Below are 16950 nucleotides of genomic sequence, written 5' to 3'. Positions count from 1 at the left end.
TATGATTGATCAGAGGCACGCTGGGCACAGGAAGCTACGTCATGCTGAACCATTGGGATCAGAGCTTGGACCTCTGTTTAGCTTAAGCGATTCCATCACGTCAGGAAGCGACTGAGCCAGCCTCCTACCCACAGACATCCACGACCGTGCCGAAGGTAAAGCCTCCAACTCCACGTTTCAACAAGAGCTGCCTTTGGGCTCACGGTGGTTACTTTTTGTTCATGAACCAACTTCATATAAAAGTCAGCAGGAAATTGCTCTCCAAAGATGGCTGTCGCTTTGGAGGCCATGTGAAGTGTCCTAAGCGCATGGCTTTCTACGGCCTTGGTGATTACGGTGAAAAATGAGTCCCCCAAAGTATAGTGTTGAGTCACTAGTGCTGGCCACTCTGTACACATTTAGCAACACTTTTGCCGAATAGGTATTAAAAGAGTGCATTAAAATAGTCTTCAGTGCAGAAAAAATGACCAGAGTGACACTGGCACATTAGACACAAAAATGACATTTTAATTTCTGTTAGAAAACTTACTTTTATTTGAAAAAGTAGGATATGAGAAATTACAGACAAGAATCTTCAAATATATAAAAACATCTGCAGTAAGTCTGACATAAGAATAAAAAAGATAACCCCAAACTTGAGTTAAAGCAGAGTGGCCCATTTTGGAAGGCACTATCTTTTTCTGTAACATTTATACACAATCTCATCTAGATTTGACTGTCTGAGGGGGAAAAGAGCCCTATCTTAGACTGTTTGTCCCACCCCGTCTCAAAAGAAAAAGGAGCATCACTCCATCCTTCCTCCCCGCCCTCGCCCCCCAAAACAGACCACATATCCATGCGGGGGCAACAAACCTATTTTCACAGAAGCATGTTTTGTTGCCACAGTGTGGGAAGTAAATGGCTGGTATGTTTCTCAGGATGGATAATGCATACGTGTTCTTTAAAAACAAAATGTCAGCCTTTCTCACCTAAATGCCTCCTTCGAACACAAGGAAAAATACACACTAACAGAATGATGCCTTTCAAGCTTCATTTTTGGGCCTAATACAACATCCTAAGAAAATTACTTGCTACACCATTACCATATACACACATTTCCCCAAAGTTCCCAGCTCATGGTTTCCAGTGAAAATAAAGTCACAAAACACTGCAATTAATTTTTTTAAATTAATGAAAATGGAAATAGGTATAAGGTTGTCTTCTTCAGCAAAACTTAAGTCAGTTATTCCCTCTTCACAGTATTTCCATCTTGATAACCGACATCGCATTTATATCTCAACCTTCATTGCTGAAGTCGACAGCTGACCCATTCCGCCAGGATTGCTCAGCTGCTGCAGCCACCTGAATGGTCCAGAGAAACTGTTCTTTGGGGACAGTTGGGGGTTCTTTTCCTGTGGGGACAGAGGTAGTAGGTTGAAACCGATTCAGGGAGCACAGCGAGGTATTCATTCACTGGCGCCACAGCAAGTGATTCTGGATTCACTGGAGGCCAGAGGGGCCTCCAGGCCTACCCAAGTCATGGAAGGGGTATCTCAGCCAATGACTGTTCAGAGTCTCATCATCAAGAAGAGATGAGACGGCTATTTTTTGGCCACAACAATTCAGGAAGCCATCTATGAAGGCATGTAAGGGCTAAAATCAGCCCTTATACCAGTGAAACCATGGGTCATTTTGAAGTTTCCTGGGAAAAAGCAAAGGTTGTACTATCAGTATTCCTTCGTTACAAAGGACACTGTTTTAAATAAGACAGTTCAGGATTCAGGAGAAGTATGTGGTCACTTTCCGATACAATTACTTCCCAGTTTGGTACTATCCAGAGCCCAGAATCTCTCTCCATTCTTCAACCCACTCCAATGCAGGCATCTAATGCACTCTGGCTGTGTGCCCACCACTGAAATATAATTGACATGTATAAAGGCTCAGCAAATACTAAGAAATCTGATCCATCTATTTAGGAACATATTGACCCACCCTTTAAATTGTTATTTCATTTAAGAGAATTAATTTACTGACTACAGCATGAGAAAATGGGATCTTCTTTCAAGGATGATCTTTGGGCCCCACTGCTTTGGTTTTAGCCAACAGGGAAAAACCATCATCTCTCCAAAGCTCTGCAGCCCTTTTTCAATAAAGGCCCACAGCTGACAGGGTGTTCACAGTAACACTGGAAGATTATTCACATTCCTGTGTCCAAAAGCCTAAAATTCTTGAAAGGGCAGAAGTGGATTGGTAGATTGGATGCCTGGGTCTAAATCCTAGATCCGTCACTTCCCTACTGTGTGACTATTTCTCGAGGGACTTCAGTTTCCTCAGGGTTATTATGAACCTCCAGTGAGATGATGAATGGTGGACATTTTGGAAAGCACTGTGTAAACATCAGCTATTGATATTATCACCACAAAAAAAAAAACCCCAACTAAGAAAAAAGTTACACTGAGCAAAAATTCTGAAGGTGCTTGGCAAAGAGCTCTGAATTCAAGAACAACAAAAGCTATGCACTGGGAATGGTTTGAAAGGGATTATTTTAGTTGAAAGTAAAGTACTTTCAAATTTCTTGCTAAGCATCATTAAGTTTCTAACCTTTAAGGGTTCTGAGAAAGTGTCGAAAGAGTCCTCTATATGCTTCTTGGTACCGATCGACATGTGTGTGTGAGTATATGGACACGGAGGTTCCACGCTCAGTAATCCCCAAGGGATTCTGATTATCGACCCGTAAAGTTCCTTGAGAACCATGAACCTGGGGGAAACGTTTAAGAAAAAAATTGTTAGAATTCATCAGGACTGGAATAGGGCAGGGGGTAGATAAGTTGTTGGGTTTTTGTTTATTTTGCTTGAGACTGAGATTTAGTGAGGGTGTTAAAGAGGACTCACAGTGATAAATAAGTCAGCAGTCTAAGCTGTTTTTGCTAGTTTTTTAAACAAAGCAGTTGGTTTAGGATAAATATATAGAATCTAACGATTCAAAATTATTTCAGCGGGATATGACACATACAGGAGCACTGACTCAAGTTTAACTCTCATATCCAGGCAACCGTAAGAGTTCATGAGTGAACGCTGCTGCCCCTGGCGTCTGGGCTGCAACAGGGTGGGATTTCCCTCCCATTCTCCTTCTCCTTTCCCCTCCCCCAGGGAGCTGTAGGCAGCATGCCATCTCTAGCCTGCCTGCTCTTCCTCCTTCAGGGCAACCACAAACAGGAGGTGCTGAGGGACCAAGAGTGGGCAGAGGAGGGCAAACCTCTGCAGCTACTCCTGCCTCAATCTCCCCTCTCACCATCCTCTACTAGAGTGGGCCTCCGTAAGCCCCAACCTCTAGGCCACTTCTTCATTGCCTCTTCTGTTCTCACCCTCCTTTTCTCTCTCCCTCCTCTTATTCTTTCTATCCATCCCTTTATCTTTCTCCATCCATATCTTTCTCTTCCCCTCCGTCCCTTTCTCTCTCCTTCCTCAATCTCTCCATCTATCTCTCTCTATCCATCTTTTTCTTCTCTTTTCCTCTTCTCTTCTTCTTTCTCTTCCCTCCCTCCCACCTATCTTTTCTCTCTTCCTCACTTTCTCTCTCCATCCATCCATCTCTCTCCCTCCCATCCTGTCTTTCTCTTCCCCTCCCTCCTTTTCTCTCTTCTCATCCTATCCATCTCTTCTTCTTCTTCTCTCTCTCTTCTCTTCCTCCTCCTCCTTCTGTCTCTGTCTCTGTCTGTCTCTCTCTCTCTCTCTCTTTCTCCACTGATGTAGAGAACACCTAGGTTCGGCACATTGCCCAAAGTTACCCAACCAGCACGAGTCATAGGTCAGAGGCAGGACTGGAGTCCAAGGCCAGCTCTTAATCCACAATGTCATTCCGCTTCTCTCCTCTAGCCTGATCCCCTGCTGGTCTGATGCTCTCTTCTTACTGGTGTGGCCCAACCCTTCAAGAATCTGAGCCTCTGGGGGCCTAGGCCCTTCCTCCCTCCCTCTCAAAGCTCGACGGTGATCGTAGGGACACTAGGGGCTAAGGGGACTTGGCTAGCACAGAGAATGCAAGTGATTTCTATGAGGAAAACACTCCCAATTCCAAATGGCCTGGGACAGTAGGAGTTGAACTCTGGAGCTAGATGGGAAGAGAGAAGTTCACCTAGTACAGCCTGATTCAAATGCATTCTGGGAACACAACCCACTTCTAAGCCACCAACTGCTTGTAACAGCGATAGAGCAAACATTACATTTAAAAAACAATTTTACCCCTAAGAAGTCCGCCAGTCTTAGAGATCTTTGCAATACTGACAATAATAATCTCATAGGAAAGCAAACTTTTTCTAGGTTCTGAGCCTGCACAGAACAAAGAAAAGGGGGGAAAAGAAAGGGATCCAACTATGAATAAGAACAAATGAATTTTGACAGAACGTTGAAAACTGAACATAAAGTTAACATACCAGCAGTTATGGAGCACCACAATGCAGAGAGCACTAGGCCTGGAGTCAAGAGGACTTGAGTTCAAATCCAACCTTAGACACTTACTAGCTGGGTGACCCTGGACAAATCACTTAACCTCTGTTTGTCTCAGTTTCCTCATCTGTCAAATGGGGATAATAGTAGCACCTATCTGCCAGGGTTGTTATGAGGATCCAGTGAGAAAATCTTTGCAAAGCCTTGAGCCCAGTACCTCGCACAGAACTGGTGCCTACTTAATAAATGCTTGGCCCTTCCCCGTCTCCTTCCACTTCCCCAGCCCAGGCAAGGGCCGGTGCCACAGAGAGCTCTACTTACTTCCTCTGACAAACCAGGGGATCAGAATTTAACCGATTCTTTTCTTTCTTTCTTTCTTTTTGAGAGGGGAGGGGTGAGTCACTTATTTATCTTCTGTATATAGAAAACTGGGAGTAAATGTGGATTGTTTTTTCTCTAGTCACAAGAAGAAGGGATTTCAGAAAGGACACATTACCTCCACTCTCAGGTCACAGCTTTTGGTGCAGTGTTGACTGATATCCAAACTAACAATGGCCCCACTAGGAAACTTCATGCTGACCATGACACTGTCTGCATCTTTCAAAGAGGCCACATCTGGACAAAAGGAGGTCATTGCTTTAGGTCACTTCACATTTGAACACACAAAAGCAGCAGGACTTTTTTCTGAAACCCAACATTGGGTCGCCAAAGTAAACGCAAGCTCTCAGTTAACAGCTGCATTCCTAAGACTACAAAAAGTGTCAGGATTGGGGGTCCAGTCTCATAGGTTAGTCCCTGCTCTAGACAGTCCAATAAAACATCCAATAAAACATCTGAGTACCTACCACATGCACAATGCTGTGAGAGCCATTGTTGGTGGGCAGGGCAGGAGGGAGGCAGCTGAGATCAAGTTTAGCTAGTGACCAGAACTTTCAGTCTGGTAAAACAATCTGCAGATCCATGGGGATGGATTAGAATGGATGTCATCCAGGGCATTTATTAATAATCACCCTGTTCTTACAGTTCTGTAACTGGCCAGGACATCCTTGGGACAGATGGTTCTCATGGAAAACCTCCAGTACATGTGACTAGCCCCACAAACACCAGCCCCGAATGAAGAGTCTGACCTCTCTGCCTAGATGAGACACCACGATGCTGAGGGGCAAAAGGAAGTGTGGTTTTAGGAAACTGGTTTTGAAAATACTCTGGGAGTATCCTCACTACATGCTTCTGCTCCATCGAGAATTCAGCCCACTAGGCCTTATGAGGAAGGATTTTAGCACCAGACATGACCTGTAGTCAGAAGACCAAGGGGGTAAGTCCAAGCCTTGGCTCTCGCTACCTGGGTAACTTTTGGCAAGACACTTCATCTCTCCAGGCCTCGGTTTCCTGAGGGGGCTGGACTGGGTGATTTCCAAAGGTGTCTTCCAACTCTAAGACTACGATCCTATGAGTAAGAGGTCAGCTTTACGCAAAAATTTTTCATCACGGCTTCTCTGGTTTCAACGACTACAACTTTGACTATCATGTTAGAACAGAAGCTCCCTGAGGGCAGGGATTATCTGGATCTTGTACCCCAAGCCTGGCTCAATAAATGCTTTTCCATTCATTCACTGCAACCCCACACTTTTCAAAAACTCCAGCCAGTGGCAGGACAAACCATGCCTCTTACCTGAGCAGAACGCATGACCCAAAGAAAAGACTGTGTCTGGAACACTCTCTCCCAACAAGAGACTGACGATGTCCACGTCATGCACAGCAGCGTTATAAAAGATCCCACCTGGAAACAAACCAAGTCACTGCTGATAGTTTCAGTCGAGGCAGAAGCACCCAACAAAAACACACGTGTCCCACAGGCTTTCTAGCCATGAGCAAAGCCTCAGGGCGTGTCCATGTTACCCGACACAGATATAACAGAACTGACTTCCACAGAAGGGAGTCTTTCACACCTGACTTCCTTAGCAAACTGGGAGAAGCTGGTGGATAGATGCTGCTAACGACTGCTATCCGATGTATCCTCCCTAGCGCGCGGCTCTCACCGACTTTCTGGTACAAGAATTGTAAAGCTGGATCAAAACGCCTGGAGAGGGACACATGAAACAGGAAGAGGGAACCCTGGTCATCCGCAACCTGATCACTGGGAAGGCACCAAAAAATGTCTCTCCCACCAACCATACAGCTTCTAGCCAAGCTGTCTAGACTGCCCAGCTCTACGCCACTGTCCCTTATCTGAGGCAGACATGACCATGGGTCTCCTGCAGCATGGGGTTTGTGGGAACCCCTCATCATGTATGGGGGAAAAAATAAAAGGTAAGAAAACAGACTGAGATCCTCTCAATCCTTATGAGGACTGTTAAATTAGCTACAAGAAAAATTCCCTGAAGACTGATTTTTACGTACAAATGTGAATAAATACTCATAGCCAAAAATACAAGTCTTACTTGTAGAATCCACAGACTAATGGTTTCCCACATCTGTTAGCTTCATCGAAACACATCTCAGCAATCTGTCTATCCAAACTAGGGAGTTTCTCACAAAACACACCTTTGCCTAAAAACATCAAGAATGAAACCAAAATGTAATCAAAAATCCATTGTGAGACATAATATATTTAAAATATAGTGTGGAGAGAACACTGGATTTGTCAGCAGGAGAGACCTGGGTTCAAACCCCCATTTAGACACTTACTAGTCATGTCATTTTGGGAAAATCACCTCATCTCCCTAAACTAGAATTTACTCTGGACCACCAGGGCTGGCTGTTTGACCCAACCCAGCATCCTAAGGACCACTGGGCTTCCTCCTCTGCTCCACAGCTGAACCCTCCTTCACCGTCTCCCCTTCTCACAGGGTAGGGATTGTCCCATTTTCCCATTTGTATCCCTAGCACCTGGTAAAGTTACTGGCATGGAGTAAGCACTTAATACATACCCTCTCATCCATTTATTCATGTAGTACTATTTCCTGGGGGAAATACTACTCACACTGCCTACCTCACAGGGCGAGGAGAGCATGACCTTACAGCTACATAAATGAGCTATTCATCTAAATGGTCGCTGGGACGCCGCAAACTGTCCCCTCTCTCACAAACTCATGTCATTGGTCCCAAAGTGAATCAGATGGGGAAAGAAGTTAGCTCGACTTCTGCGTTCATCTCCTCTTGGCGACAGCATTACCCATTCTACCAGAATTCTTCAGGAGGAAAGTCTTCCCTTGTGCTATGGCCAGGAAGAGGCTCTCCTCTCCTCAAACAACACCTACATGAAGATGCCACAGGTGCCCCTAGAATTCAGTAGCAGGTCGGAACAGGGATGTTTATCGCTCCCTGTGGAAAGGGAAGTGAATATACCTGGCTGTCCCCTTCCTCTCTTTTGTTGCCAGAATCACTGGACATCAACTAAGGAGGGAAAGGAAGGACAACAGCAATAGGAAAAGCCACTACAAATCCACCATTGTTAGCAGTAAAGCAATTGACACCATACAGCCTATGGAAGATGGGCCAGTAATTTTGGAGGTTCACAGATTTAGAGCTGAAAGCACCTTAGAGGTCATCTAGCTGAACCCCCTAGTTTTAAAATGAATGAAAAATTTATTAAATGATTACCAGGTGCCAAGTGATGAGAAAAAGTACTAAGGATGTGAATACAAAAGTGAAGCCGGTTTCTGCCCTCAAAGAGTTTACATTCTAACAGGTGAAGACAACACACATCTGGGGGCGGGAGCCAGAGAAGTGTATCTGGTTTGGACGGTATCAGAGAAGGGCAGCGGAGCCACAGGAGAACAGACTGACCAGCCTTTTCTACTAGGAAGAGCATTCCTGCTTTGATTATGGCTCCCGAAGCAGAAAAGGGGCCAAGCACTAAGGACTGGCCCAAGGTCCCAGGATCCAAAGGCTGCTTCTGTCAGCAGTGTGACCTTTCTGGGCTTTAGTGTCCTCTTTTGTCAAATGACAGGATTGTACTAGAAGACCTCTGAGGCGCCGTCTGGCTCCAACCCTGTGATTTGATTTCAGATTTGTTGTTATTGTTTAGTTGTTTCAGTCGTGGCTGACTCTTCGAGACCCCATTTGGGGTTATGGAGAGGTGTGCCATTTCCTTCTCTGGCTCATTTGACAGATGAGGAAACTGAGACAGAATTGAGTGACTTGCCCAGGGTCCTGCAGCTAGTAAGCATCTGAGGCCAGATTTGAACTCAGGAAGATGAATCTTCCTGACTCCAGGCCCGGCGCTCTATGCACTGAGCCACTTTCTATTTCAGAAGGACTTACTTAACAGTTCCTTCATAACAAAGACTGGAACTGTCCACCAACCTCTACGCTCGGTTGTTTTGGGGTTATTTTATACATATGTTCTGAATATACGAATCTATAATGATCTTCAAACAGTAGCAGGGAGAGGAAAGCTCTGAAGAGGAAGGCAGCCCTCTTCCACGAGTGAATGAACAAGAGTGAAGCATGAGCAGCAAGCAAGAAAGACATTTAGCGGAGGCCAGCCTCGGGCAGGCAAAATTCACCTTTTCCTGAGAATGGAGAAGCAGAGACTCTCATGACAATGCACACGGCCATAGGCTGCTGGAGGCACATGCTTTTCTCGAGTCCATGCAAATCTTGGCCGGTTCGGGAACGTTCGTCCACAGTCACTGGAGCTCTGTACAGTGAATGAACACTTCTCTTCCTCTGTTACCAAGTCCAATCCTTTCTGTCTGCCAATCCTCATGAAATGACACTTGCTTTGGGGTCAGAGGACTGAGGTTCAAATTCTCACTTTAGGTGGCAGAGTGGATCAAGTGTTGGGCTTGGAGTTAGGGAGACCTGAGTTCAAATCCCACTTCAGACACATACCAAGCTGTATGACCCTGGATAGGTCCCTAAACTTCCCTCAGCTCAGTTTTCTCATCTGTTAACTGGGGATAATAATAAGAGCACTTGCTTCCCAGGGTTGTTGTGAGGATCAAATGAGATGATGTTTGTGAAGTTCTTCATAAACTTTACAGCACTATGTAAATGCCAGCTACTATTTATTACTACTGTTGTCCTTTCGTCACCCCAGGCAAGTCCGAGGCATGAAGCCTTAGCTTCCACAACTGTAAAAATGGAAGAGAGTCCCATTAGACTCTCTCAAAAGTCTCTCTGACTCTACATCCTATGAGCTGATGCTGGTCCAATTCTACAGGACACAGTTCTGACCTGATGCCACCCATGCAGCTGCCTGGAAGGTCTCTAATTTGTGGGGTCCAAAATTATCCAACTCAAGAAAAACCACCAAGGCAGAGCTCCGAGCCAATAACCATTTACTAAAGGGACCATACCCCTTTGTTTAATCCTTCTCACAATCTGAGATGCCTCTTTTCCCCAGGGCCTTACTCAGAAGAGGCAAAGTAAAATACAGAGTTTCACTGGATGATAGACCTTGATTCTGGCCCTCCCTCCAGGAGGGCCAGAAATCACATATTGGCATGGGTGGTCAGAGGATGGGCAAGGCAAGGGTCATCTCTACTGACTAGGTGATCATAAGATGGTCCCTTTCTCATGCTGGGCAAGAGAGGGGTCTAGAGGTACAAAAATAAATTGGGAGACTTTCCATATCACATCAAGACATCCCACCCACACTGTGTTTGGTCATCAACATTCTTTGTTGTTAGGCAAGTGAACTTTATAACTGGTAGTTTAAAGTCTGGGATCTAATACAAGAAAGAATCTATCTAATCTTTTCTAATTATTCTTACATCTAACATATGGAAAATATGTATTATTACATATAATTCCTATAATCATGTCAGTTGACTAGACTGCCTAAATGCATATTACTAGACGAGTGTATCACTAATAATTGCTAATGATCATGACCCCCGTGGAACTGATTAATACTGAGTGGAGCAAAAGAGAGGTCTAAGTAAAATCATTTTTGTCAATTTTCAGTGTCATTTTAAAGTTTTCCTATGGACTGTCCAGCATGAGGCAGACAGAACCTCTCCAACAAGAAATCCCACTGGAAAAATCCAAGCCTGGTTCTTTTTAGGGAGTGAAATCAAGAGTAGTTTCCTTACCTGCTCTCAATGCACCCATCACAATTTCAGAAGCTGCTTCAGGGGGTGAACAGATAATGACTCCAGAGACACTACCACGTGTAGGAGGAGAGAGAACATCAGAGAAGTCATTGGATTTAAACAGATTCGTGATGGTCAAGTTTCAAAGAAGACCCACACTCAAATGACAACTCCCTCAGAAAAAGAAAACTTAGGGCAGAGACTCTTTCTAAGGCAGGTAGGAAAATAGGAAACATTTCAATGGATAAAAGTTAGAATGCATTTCTAAATTGGAATTTGTTTTTAAATTCAGATTGAGGTTGATATTTAGGATATAGCAGAACTATACGTTGTTTTTTTAAGGGAGTTTTTTTTTTTAAAGGGGGGTAGAGACAAAGTTTGCATTCTTTTTTCTGTCTCTTAAGTGGCCTAGTCAGACTCCTTAAAAAAACAACAACAAACTCAGGTCTTAAATTAAGTGAAAAATGAAACTTGTGACATTTCCTAAAGACAATCAAACACACTAAATATTTCCAAGAAAAATGGATAATAGAAAATATTCTTCTCTCTAAACTTAAAATAGATTTAAAACTTTGGTGGAAACTGCCTGATCAAGTCACAGAAGCTTCTGAATTCCATTATCCAAATTCCAAATATTAAGATTTTTCAAAATATTATCTAATATGAGAGAAAACCTTTCCTAGTGTCTGGAGGGTCTTAACATTAAACTGTTTGTCCTTTTGGCCCTACACTGTCACTGCTAAGCATACACTCCAAGGAGACGGATGAGAGATATCTGTAAACAAAATATTCACGGCAGCACCGAGACTGCCAGAAACTGGAAATAGAATAGGTACCACTGGGGAATGGCTGAACAAAATGTGATGTATGACTATAATGGAAAGTTAGGGTGTTATTAAGGGGAAGTTGGATCTAATTGGTTTAGGGAACTCCCAGAGAGGAAAATCCTGATAGCAATGCCCATCAAGGGGCAGCTAGGTGGTGCAGCGGATAGAGTACCTCCAGGCCTGGAGTCAGAAAGACTCATCTTCCTCAGTTCAAACCTAGCCTCAGACACTTCTTGGCTGTGTGATCCTGGGCAAGTCACTTCACCCTGTTTGCTTCAGTTTCCTCATCTGTAAAATGAGCTGGAAAGGGAAATGGCAAACCACTCCAGTATCTTTGCCAAGACAACCCCAAATGAGGTCACAGAGAGTCAGACACGACTGAAAACAACTGAACAACAACAATGCCCACTGGCAACAGCTCTGCAAGGGACAGTTTCAGAGAGTTGCACGGGACACTGAAAGGTAAGTAACATACCCAGATCACACATTCAGTATGTATCCAAGGTAGGACTTGAACCCAGGTCTTCCTGACTTGGAGGCCTGCTGTCTATCCACTACAACACGATGTCACTGGGCCATAAGAAACAACAAATACAAAGAATTCAAAGAAATATGGAAGGCTTTGTAGGAAATGATGCAGAGCAAAGAAAGTAAATCCCAGAGAACAATTTACACAATGACATTTACACAATAACTACAAGAGGAGAGAAGAGGAATGAACAATGTTAGTCTTAGAGAAGTGATAATGAAAGGTCCCTCCCTCCTGTTAGCAGAGCTAGAGATGTGGAAGGTGAGGAGGACAACTGATGCGTCAGCCCATTTTGCTTAAATGGTTTTCTTTGTTAAAACAGAGGGTTCAATGGGGATACATACATATACACACATGACAAAAAGAATGAGAGAAGAGAAAGGAGAGAAGTAGGTTGACTCTACGTATGTATTCTGAAACACTGATCTTTTTGAGTGAAAGGGAAAAAAAGGATTGTTGCATTAAAAACTTCATTATCACTACTTTCAATCAATAATGATTCTTCACATTTATACATCACCTTTCAGCTGAGGACTTGCAGAACACTTACATCCAATACTAAAGACAAGGTGGGACTTAACTGCTTCTACTAAATCTCAAAATGTGACAGGCCAAGAAAAAAAGAAAGAAAAAAGGCATAGAGAAGCCAATGGCATAGGCTGGATCTATAACTACATTGGCATAACAACATTCAGACAGGCCAAAAAATTGGGCGGGGGTCCTGATTCACTGCTGGCCACAAGACAGCTCCGTGAATAACAGAGAATCTGCTAAGCTGCATCTCCGCTGCTCACACAGTGGTCTCTGGGAGCCACGGGGAATTGAGACCACAGACAAGAGGATCAATCCTGATCTATTGGTTGAGTAGCCTGATTAAGGGTGAACAGAGAGTAAGAAATGCTGACTCCCAGGACTCTGTTTGGTCCAGCCCCTGGAAAGGCCACTAACCAAAAGGGGCAACGTCACCCTCCCGGCCCCAGGAACAAGCATGCCCTTGAGTTTCTGGTAACCATACCGCTGATCATTAAGTACAATGTTGGCATCTTGCTCCCGAAGCACGCGGGTGTTCACCAAATGGTCTGATCTGAAGGCCTGCTCGACATCTGACAGCTGATCTTCAACCACGTAGAGCAGGCAGCAGCTGTCTTCTTCCACTAAGCTCTGAAACAATGCCTTGTTCCCAGAGCCTACACCAAAGAGAGCAAGGCCAAGGCTGCTTCCCAAAGCCCCATCACTAAGAAGCCATCCTACTCCGCTTCCAGAAGCCACACTGCTGGATGCTTCTGAAACAATAAGCCTTTGGCTATTCTGTTCTGAGGGGACGGCGGGGCTTTTCACGTGAAGAGTCGTGAATGCAGAAGGGTGGTTGGTGGAGGTAGATGGAGTTTGGTCTTCTCTGACAGGCACGGCACTGGTTGTGGAGCTGATAGCACTGAGGTGGGCAGGGAGCAAAGCTCTGTGGTAGGAAGGAGGTGAAGGCACCATGCTGGCACTGGTACTGGTAAGGCAGGGAACGCCTGGGAAAACATAGGGAGGCTGAGAAAGCAAGGCTGGAGGAGGATCAACCTGTACAGGGAGGTGGCTACTCAGGTCTGAGGCTGCTGATCTAGATCAAAAAAGTAAAATTAATTTTAATGAAGGATGTAATAATTAATGTGCCCAACCCACAAACTCTTTAGCTAAAAAAACAACTGTCCCTAAGGAAATGCCTTGGAGCAAGACACAAGGAATTATTCAAGATACAATTTCTTACCAATCAATAACCATCTTTTAAATACCTACTATGTGCAGATAATTAAAGCAAGGAATGAAAAAATAATGTATTAAGCACATACTAGGTGCTGTGATTTCATTACGGCAGGACATTCCATTAGGACAGAACTCCTCATGAAGGTCACTTTTTCTGCAACTGAGATGCTGAGAGCTCATTAAGTCACTTGTACTGGCCCACACAGCCAGGATGGGTCAGGGGTGGGACAGCTCTTTATCCACCATGCCATCCTGCCTTTCAAGCAACTAAAATAAGCCCCAAACAACCAAGACATTGCAAAAGTATTTTGCAGTTGTGTATGTTAGCTGTGTGACCCTGGGCAAGTCACTTCACCCTGTTTGCCTCAGTTTCCTCATCTGTACAATGAGCTAGAGAAGGAAAAGGCAAACCACCCTAGTTCCTTGCCAAGAAAACCCCAAATGGGGTCATGGAGAGTTGGGCACAACTGACACAACTAAACAACAAGGTTGTACACCACAGAATTTAGCATCTACATGAACACACTATCAAAGCACTGCAGGAGTCTGGAAGGTTGTCCCTGCTCATGTCTGCCTCTCAGGATTCCATCAAGATTCCCCTGCAATCCCCCAGCTGCCAGTACTTCCCCCTCTGCATTTACCTTCCGTCATCTCTGCAGCCATCTTACACATACCTAGTCTGTCTCATCTCTGTGGACCGCCCTACCCCCTTAAATCATGGGCTCCTTCCATATCAGCAGCACTTAGCACAGCAGCTAGGTCATAAGGAAATGCTTGTTGACTGACATATCTATAAAACAACTATGTCTGTGACTGTGATGGCTCATATCTGTGTAGTGCCTTAAGTTTTGCAGAGCTCTTCATATTCGTGATCTCACGGGATCCACATGAAAACCCTGTGAGGCAGAGGGTCAGACGGGGTAGACAATCTGCTCAATCACCCACAGCGCACGTGCCTAAGGTGGACTCAAACCCAGGGCTTCCGGCTCCAAGCCCAGCATTCTCTCTACTATGAATGAATCGTTAGCCCTTAAAATGGCCCCATTCAAAGTTACAGGATTAGGAACCCTCAGACAAGAGCAAAGTTAACCCTAATTGAAGATTAGGAAGATTTAGAGCTTGAAATCCAATTCCCTCATTTGACAGATGAAAAAACGGAGGCATCTAGTGGAAAGAATTTTAAAATCACCATTCCGCCCTAGTACTACTCGTCTCTTACAAATCTCATCAAAAGCTTCTTTCCAACTGAAGGACCCTAAATGAGCTTTCCGCTGGAGCTAAGGGAAAGGCAGAGGACTCCCAGCCACTTACATAAAGATGGGAGTTTGGCCTCCACGCTGCTTCATGCGGTGACGGTTCCTATAATGCCTGCCAGAGGACAGGTGCTCCAGGATGCGGTCCCTCCTCACCCTCATGGGCAGCTCACAGGATTTGCAGTATAGAGTCTCTACCACAGAGGTGCCCCCAGACTCACTGTGTTCAATCACATGCCGTTTTACCCCCAGGTCTGTAAACTCAGCTGCATAGTCATGTAAAGTCTTCTTCTTTCGGCCCATGATGGGAGGTGGGGGGCAGGGAATGTAAGAAAGTTAAGGGGTCACCAGGACTCCAGGACAAAAATTAGGCTCTCTGCCCTACTTTATCAGAGACCAGGGACCGCACTTAACACTCAAAGCAGAGGAAGGGAGCCATTCAGTTGGTAAAGGCCAGAGTATCCACAAGCTGTGCAGAAAACTACTGGCATGGAGGGCTCAGTGAAAGGAGCACAAGCCACGGTCCTGGCTCCCAGTCTTTGACAGGGACCCAGGGGCTGGGGCAAGAGATTTTCTTTGGGAGTAAAATCTATCACAGAGAGGTGGCTGATGTGTCAGTGAGGAGAGAGCAGAGTGACTTTTAAAGAGAAGGGGCATCCACTGTGGAACTGGGGGTCAATGTGGAAGAGTGTACTTGTCTGGCTCCCTTCCCCTTCTCCCCCCCCCAGGGCATACGGTCCACCATTGGATTGGAGAATCCTGAGAGGCAAGAAGGGGGCTACTGGTCTTTCTCCTTTTTCCCAAGAGAAAGAAGAAGAGAAGGAAAGAAGGAAGAGTGGGAGGGAGGAAAGGAAGAAAGGAGAGAGGGAAGGGAGGAAGAAAGGGAAGAGGGAAGAAAAAAAGGGTGGGAAGAAAAGAGAAAGGGAAGGAAGAAGGGAAGAAGAAAAGGTAGGGAAGGAAGGGAGAGAGGGAGGTGGCTACGTGTGTCAAAAAAGGGAAATCGCGTTACTTTTTTGGAGAAGAGGGTAATGTTCTGCGGAAGGGGGATGGAGGGAAAGGAGACGCCCCACAGGGTGCAGTGGGGGGAGGGGCAGGTTGTCCCCGGAGTGGGGGATGGGGAAGACGGAGTTCCTCCAAGGGGAAGAAAAGGCCCCGGGCCGACCTTGGCTGGGGGTGGGGGTGGGGTGCCAGGGTCTTTAATCTTTGCCGAGAGAACGGGGGGGCGGGGGGGGGGGGGGACAAGGGGTATCTTTCCAAAGAGGCTGAACAAGTCTCTCCTCAGAGGACTGGGAAAAGGGGACCTTAGGGGTCTCTTTGGGGGAGTATGGCAGCCAACAGGGTCTGTGGGGCTTGTGAAAGGTCAGAAGGTCATGGGGGGTCGCTGACGGGAGAGGTCGCGGATTCTCTCTGGGGAGGGTCAGGGGGTCTCCACACTGGGATCAAGTCTCCGGCAGGGTTTGGGGGAGTCTCCCTCAAGGGTTTCTAGCCCCAGGCCCCGCCGTCCCCTTCCCGCTGTTCTTGGCCCGGGAGGAGCTTCAGCGCCATTCCTCCATCGACCCGACCCATGCCGGGGTCCTTCAGGCCTCCAAGGGACTTTAAAGCCACGGCCGACCCCAGCCTGATCCGGATCCGGAAGCTCGGGGCGCGAAGGAGGGGCCAGACTCCTTTCTCTCCCCACCCCCACTCCTCCAGCCATTCTCTTCTTAGAGCCAACGGCTGCGGAGACGTGCGCGCGTGCGCATGCGCTGTCCCCTCCCAGAGCGCGCTCGCTCTCTTACTATTTCCCCATCTCCATCTTCCACCGAGCCCAAGGGCCTTGCGCATGCGTACGAATACTTCTCTAGCGCCCACCTGCGGCTCCTCCGCTTCTTTTCTGTGGGCGCTGCCCTCTCAGTGCCTTCTCTTGATCTTTGACACCATCCCGCACTCTCCTTCCCACTCCTTCGTCCTCGCCCCCTGCGCCCTCGTTCCCTCTCTCCCTTTCCTGCGCTTTTGTCTCCTACCTTTCCCATTCTCCTGCGTTCTCGTCCCCCTTCCTTTCCTTCTCTTCTGCGCTCCTCCCCTCTTCCTTTCCCGCTCTTCTGCCCTCCTCTCCCCTCTTCCTTTCCCTCTCTTCTGCGCTCCTC

The 16950-nt window shown here is 46.1% G+C and overlaps 1 protein-coding gene across 4 annotated transcripts; it reads right to left on the bottom strand.

The window, feature by feature from the left end:
- Positions 1 to 524: 524 nt before the first annotated feature.
- Positions 525 to 15680, bottom strand: LOC114029535 (myo-inositol 2-dehydrogenase-like). Of its 4 annotated transcripts, none has more exons than XM_027844019.1 (11): positions 14883 to 15680; positions 12838 to 13428; positions 10467 to 10537; positions 8934 to 8939; positions 6864 to 6972; positions 6372 to 6502; positions 6095 to 6202; positions 4919 to 5037; positions 4219 to 4305; positions 2581 to 2737; positions 525 to 1391 (listed from the first exon to the last, which is right to left on the bottom strand). In XM_027844019.1, exons 1-11 carry the CDS (start codon positions 15125 to 15127, stop codon positions 1276 to 1278), a joined length of 1740 nt encoding a protein of 579 aa, XP_027699820.1. In that variant the 5' UTR covers positions 15128 to 15680; the 3' UTR covers positions 525 to 1275. The 4 variants fall into 4 exon arrangements, with proteins under 4 accessions (XP_027699820.1, XP_027699823.1, XP_027699822.1 ...); XM_027844022.1 differs by having other exon boundaries at positions 12838 to 13339; positions 14883 to 14969; XM_027844021.1 differs by lacking the exon at positions 4219 to 4305.
- Between the last annotated feature and the right edge of the window lie 1270 nt (positions 15681 to 16950).

The sequence above is a fragment of the Vombatus ursinus genome, unplaced genomic scaffold, assembly GCF_900497805.2.
Source record: "Vombatus ursinus unplaced genomic scaffold, bare-nosed wombat genome assembly UNPS02014932.1, whole genome shotgun sequence".
Lineage (NCBI taxonomy): Eukaryota > Metazoa > Chordata > Mammalia > Diprotodontia > Vombatidae > Vombatus > Vombatus ursinus.
The sequence above is the reverse complement of the archived record's forward strand: the minus strand, read 5'-3'. Positions and strand labels throughout refer to the sequence as shown.

What these genes read in the sequence shown, in the direction of transcription:
- LOC114029535 (XM_027844019.1), bottom strand. Translation starts at nt 15,127, where the DNA reads ATGGGCCGAAAGAAGAAGACTTTACATGACTATGCAGCTGAGTTTACA. An exon ending in CAGTTTGCTAAGGAAGTCAG is followed by an intron (nt 6,203 to 6,371) that starts GTGTGAAAGACT and finishes GTTTGTTTCCAG; the next exon opens with GTGGGATCTTTTATAACGCT. An exon ending in GCTGTGACCTGAGAGTGGAG is followed by an intron (nt 4,306 to 4,918) that starts GTAATGTGTCCT and finishes TGTTCTGTGCAG; the next exon opens with GCTCAGAACCTAGAAAAAGT.